The sequence below is a fragment of the Rhinolophus ferrumequinum genome, chromosome 16 (assembly GCF_004115265.2).
Source record: "Rhinolophus ferrumequinum isolate MPI-CBG mRhiFer1 chromosome 16, mRhiFer1_v1.p, whole genome shotgun sequence".
NCBI lineage: Eukaryota > Metazoa > Chordata > Mammalia > Chiroptera > Rhinolophidae > Rhinolophus > Rhinolophus ferrumequinum.
Genome location: NC_046299.1, coordinates 46,875,016 through 46,881,015, shown reverse-complemented (window position 1 = coordinate 46,881,015; position 6,000 = coordinate 46,875,016). Strand labels below are relative to the sequence as shown.

The 6,000-nt window shown below is 41.2% G+C and overlaps 1 protein-coding gene across 3 annotated transcripts in view; it reads right to left on the bottom strand.

Annotated features, from left to right (window-relative positions):
• Positions 1–2,171: 2,171 nt before the first annotated feature.
• Positions 2,172–6,000, bottom strand: part of MYPN (myopalladin) — an 88,374-nt gene continuing 84,545 nt past the window's right edge. For 2 of the 3 annotated variants that reach the window (XM_033131060.1, XM_033131061.1), the window contains one exon: positions 2,172–5,351. In XM_033131060.1, coding sequence (XP_032986951.1) covers positions 5,182–5,351 — 170 coding nt within the window. In that variant the 3' untranslated portion in view covers positions 2,172–5,181. The remainder of the gene's footprint in view (positions 5,352–6,000) is intronic. The other variant, XM_033131059.1, reaches the window with a different exon arrangement.

Here is a 6,000-nt window from a genome sequence, read left to right as displayed (position 1 = left end):
ATACAAACAGACTCAGGCCAAGATCTTAGCTCGGAAGGTACTTTGGGAGTGTGTGGGGAAGAGGCGGACAGGAGGAGGCTGTGGTCAACAAGAACAATTTGAGAGTCTGACCCAATTTTCTAGACCTCCTCTCACAGCCGGATTTATTTATTTATTTATTTATTTATTTATTTTACTTTGTCAGCAATTCGATCCATTACAAGTTGATGGGAGTAAGAAAGCAACTGCTTTTAAAAATGCAGCACCTCTGTGCAGTTAAAGTCTCTCATTCAGAATTTGTTCTATTGGATTGCTTTCTTCTGATCGTCAAGCCAAGATGCATGGAATTGTACTAAGGTCATTTTGGAACATGAAGCATGCTGGCAGGCCACGGGGAAATGGTAGGATGGGAGGGGTTACGGCGGGGGCATTATAGAAGATGCGGCACAGGGTATCTGGGGAGAAAAACACAGAACGGGGATAGATACAGAAAGTACCATAGACATTCTTTAGCTTTGACACATCATAGACACAAAAAAGGAGGAGGAAGAAGTCTTTCTTCTCCTTTCACTGGCTGCTTTACCTGGATCTCTGTGGTTGGGATCATTACCCAATCAGGTGTAACAGATACTGTAACCCAGTCATGAATTAAATGGGCTTTACTGAGTTCACTTGAGATTCTAGCATTGAGTGGTATGTGTGTAAGAAAATACATTCTGAGTTTTAAATAACCAATTTACAAGTGAACATTTGGAACGCAACCCGTTTATCATTTAAGGATTATCCAAATTAACCTGTCCCTACAAAAGTCAGTTTTTCACTCTGTTGGGAAGTGTTCTTCATGGTATGTGTCATTCAGAGCTCTAGTTCTACCCACTGCTAGTCTCTCGACAATTTAATTTCTCATTGGATGGCTACAAAAGTTAAGTGAGGAATGAAAAGAGAAAGATGCAGAAACCAGTTCCGCTATTTGGCAATTCTGATTAAAATCTTATTTTGGTGAAAGGAAATATATTTCAAAATGGCAGTTTGGCTTTAATGGTTGATTTCCTTTCTTCACTTTCCCTCTGATCCTCATTTCCATGACTAAGTAAATTATAAAAAGCCCTTCAGTTCTTTGGAGAGAAGGGTGCTTACGGGATCGATATGGCTTTTTGAAACAAAGGCACAGATGAATTGCACCTACTCTGTTTCTTTCCCTGGTCCATTTTTGCACATTTTTTAACTTCCTCTGGGGTTTTCACGAATGCTACATGTCTAATGAACGTTGCTCAAAATAGTAGGGTCTAATGAGGCCAAAGTGAGTGTTTATTTTTACTTTCCAGGCATGCACTTCATAGGCAACAGGGAGAGTACATTCTTCACCGATGCCAACACTACAGCTTTATGCCGTCTGCGTCCCTTTGGACCTTTCCAGGTAAGTTTTGAAATGACTACTTAACCTTGGCTTCTCATTGGAATCACCTGGGAAGTTTTAAAAAATACTGATGGCTAGGCCACAACTCCAGAGCTTATGACTTCCTGATTTGGGGTTGTGGCCTGGGCATCGGGATTTTTAAAACCTCCCGAGGAAATTCTAATGTGCAGCCAAGGTTAAGAACCACTGCTCTAAGCTCAATTTACTTTATATAGAAACATATTGACTTACATAGAATTTTAAAGTTCAATTTAGGTCAATAAATGTTTATTGAGTGCCTACTCTTATAAGGTACATGGCAAACTTTTGACACAGTCCATACCAACAGGTAGCTAAAATCTAGTGTAGGCAAGCCTGGGCTAGTGCAAGGAGAGGGGGCAGGCAAGTATATAGAGGCTCTGTTTGATATAAAATAGTATATAAAGTCTTCCTTCTTCCACACTCAAGAAATTTGCTATAAGTTTTCAAAGAAAGTAGAATTGTATTTGGTTGGTGTCTGGGGGCTCACAAAATATTTCACAGAGGCAGCGGCATTTGAGATGGATTTTCAGGAACAGGTGAGATTTCCATAGGTGTAGACTAAGGAGAGAGGGTTCCAGGTAGAGGCAAAAGGTAAGCATGTGGCTAGAAAGCAGGGACCTATGGTGAGTTTCTGCCATACTGGATGTGTTTTCTGAGTAATGGATGAAAGGCGTTGGGATCATATTTGAGCAAGTCTTGAATACCTCAGGGCAGCACAGGGGGCACCTGAATTGGCTCCTGGGGGTTTGAGCCACTGGGGGGTTTGAAACTGGGGAATAATAGGACTGAAGCTGCACTTCAAGAAGAATGAGCTGATGCTGAGGTCTGGGCTGGATCTGAGTGGGGAGAAATAGCAGGGCTAGAGGCAGAAAGGCCACTTAGAAGTCAGAAGTATTGAGGAAATTAATAAAGTAATAAATGTCTGACTTGGGGACCTGCAGGGGACGGGAAAGGACTGAATGCAAAAAAAAAACAAAAAACAAAAAAACAGCATTAGAATTAACAGGATTTATCAGTTGATTGGCTAGAGGAAGCAAAAAATGACTTGGATACTTTTTACTTGGATTACTAGGAATGTGATGGTACCATTAATAAAAATTATTAAACTAGGTTGAAAATCATATATGAAAGGGAAGATGATGCGTCTAATTTTGGATATGCTGAATCCAAATGTATCCAGCAGAACTCAAATTTCTTACATAAATATTCCTCATTGTAATTAAATTCTAATAGATTCTCAAAGCAGGGCACTGATTTGTTCAACAATGTAGTTCTCAACAAAGGGGGATTCTGCCTCCCAGAGAACATATGGCAATGTCTGCAGATATTTTGGGTAGCCAACCCCAGCAGGGGCTGCTATGCTACTGGCATCTAGTGGGTAGAGGTCAGGTGTGCTGCTAAGCATCCTACAGTCCCCCACAACAAAGAATGATCCAGCCCAAATTGTCAGTTATGCTTAGGTTGAGAAACCCTGCTTTAACGTAATCCACTAACTCAAATTTCAGGAATTTTTAGGCTTTTGTATTTTAGGTTAGACATCACCATCTGGTGGCCGAACATAATACTTATTCTAGTTCTCTGTCAAACACTGCAAGGAAACAGATAAAAAATATTCAGGGAGCTAAGACATACAGAAATGAAAAATACCCTGTCATGGGAGAACCGTCTAGGGTTTACAGAAAGAAATGTGATGGGAAAGTTGCGTGTACAACTGTGAAGGAGCAATCCTGGAATTAGGAGGTTGTCTTTCTCTCTCTCTCTCCCTCTAAGAGATATCATAATAGAAGCCAATATGGAAACATATTTTACAGGACGCATACTGGATGAAATGCTTTCTATTTCATTATAGTTGCCTATATTTTTAGTACCGTTCCTGCATACATGAAACAGGGAACAAAATCTAATAATTCTGCTGAGTGACTGAAATCTTTATTTAAGGATGTAACCTATGACATTTTATTTCATTAAGAAATAAAGACTGGAAACAATTAAGATGATTTTAGAGTCATGAAAAATATAGGATGAAGAGGACCAGAAGTTTCTATTTGATAACAAATAGATATTTTGCCCCAAGAAGCAGCCCTCTACATGCCTTATATCTTAACTTCGTCTACTAGATTGCAAGCTCCCTGAGGTCAGGAACTGTGTCTTATTCATATCTTTGTATGTCCCACGAGCGTAGCAACTTATATAGAGTAGACACACAAATGATTTTTTCAGTGAATGAATTTATTTCTATAATGGAGATCCTTGCCTTGAAGTGAAGAAAAATAAAGTTTCAAGCCTTTCTAAGCAATGACTATTTGTTCACTTGAGTAAGAAGCCTGTTGCGTGTGCTTGGCTCAGAGAACACCAAAGACTTGGGCGCAAGGAATCGGTAACAGACACCCCCGGTTCATGTCACTGGTGAGCCTGGAGCAAACGGTGCTGTGATGATCATGCCCAGGGCAAGTTTTGGACTGGTGTGTGAATTGTAGATTTCGCTATCTAATGTAGGATTCATCCATCCAACAAATATCTACCGAATGTCTACTTTGTGCTAAGCACCCTTCTGGGAACTTGGCATATCGCAGTGAACTTAAGTCTAAAAATTCTTTAAGTTAAATGGCAGGTTTTGAATTAGTGAGTTAGAATAAAGATGCATATTCCTCTTTCCTTCTACTTTCCCAGTTAGCATAATATTTTTTATCTAGAAAATGCAATGTGATTAAAATCTCAAAGCAGCTCACGACTATTAAAGATCTCTCTCTCTCCACAACCGCTGCTCTGCCGCGGCAAGTGAAGTACAACTGTCCCGTCACTTCCTCCCCTTGTTTGCATCTCTTCCTTCCTCACTGTCTCATACACTTCCAGATTTTTGAGATGGGAGGAGTAGGAGGGTCACTATTTAATGGACAGATGATATTGACTTTTGCATATTTTGCAAGTGGCGATTGAAGCTGGTAATTTTTAAAGTGACCTTGCAGAAGATTTCTTTTTGGTTGGTTTATTAACAACCCTTTAGTTCCAAAGTCTAGGGATATGTAAAGTCAGAAAGAAAAACCACTCACCACCATATCCAAAAGAAAATGGTGCAGATAAGTGGGTGGGGCCCTGTTTTGGCTACAGAGTAAGTGCACTGTGCAACAAAGAGTGTTTCAGGGATTTTTTTTATATCAAGCACATTTTGGCACTTTATTATGTGGCTCAGTACACTCAGGATAAGCAAAACAAAAGTGCTTCTCCACATGTGTGAGCTGTATGGCATGATCTCCTGATGCTAAGTAGAAGTTCACTTAAAGAATCCATCAAAATTACTGCTATGGATGTAATCAATGAAAGGTGATGGAGACCTCCCCATCTTTTTCCTTTGCATTGTTTGATAAGTTAGTGATACCTAAGGTCACTACTGCCTAACTCCTCTTAGCCCAAGCATATGGCCCCTAATTGCTCCTAGTAGGTCCTAAATATCCCTAATAAAGCAGGGGGCAGGGGAGCATGCTAGCTTTTTCCCAAAGCAGTGGATGGCAGCGGCATAACATCTTTGGTTCATCTGTATTGTCTTCTCACATTTTTGTTGGAATCTTTAAAAGGCACAGCCCTACATCTCTCCCCCAGCTGAGACTGCACAAGTCCCCAGCTGACTTACACAAAGCACTCCTTGCCACAGGTCCAGCAGCATGGGAATTTACTCAAATCCAGTTGCTTGGAAACCACTGGTTCTGGCTTGTCCTCCTTCCCCCTCCACAGTCCGCCCCCTTATACATTAGGCACCCAGGACGTTCTTAAAGTTCATCACTCTCCACTACACTCCGAGAAGAGCATGAGTACACCATTGTGCTTTCCACGGAGGAGAAGGCCGAGAAAATGTCAAGTCCTTTACTGGTGAGAGATCCGTAGCGACTGCCACTGGGCCGGATGGACATGGGTGGTGGGATCTGCTGGTGCCACTGAGCTGGAAAATGGACCAAATAACATGTTGCAATCAAAGGAGAGCAGTCTAGCAAGTACACTGCAGGCGTGCATTCTATTGGCACTCCAACACTTTCTGTGGGATCTTGGTAAATCATTAAAATATATCTGGGTCTGAAATGCCTCCTCTGTAAAAGAAAAATAAAATCTCTCTTCCCTGCCAGGAATAGGGAAACTGGGCAGGTGATCTCTTAAACCCCTAATTCCAAAATCTATGGTTCTAATCCAGTAAGATCTGGGACTATAATAAGAAAGAGTGGGTGACTAGGATGATTTATCAAAATTAACCCCTCTACTGACCTAGCATGGGGCCTGCTAGGGGCAGTGTAGAGAGGGCTGTAGGTTCTCAAGGGAGGGGCACCTCAGAAGATGGAGATAAGAAGATGGAAATGGATGCCAAAATGGGTCCAGACTTCTGAAAAGTACCTACCCACACGCTCACCCTAATCAGCCATTACCTACCCACCACCCTAATCAGGTTCTAAGGAGTTATAACAAAGAGGCTGAAAAGTAATTTATGTGCAATCAACCATGGTTCAGATACAAAGAGAGTGTATTAGCGTTTCCATGTTCACCAAGCACTGTCCAAAGGAGACCCTGTTTATAGCAGACATAATCCTTAGGCTTGAATT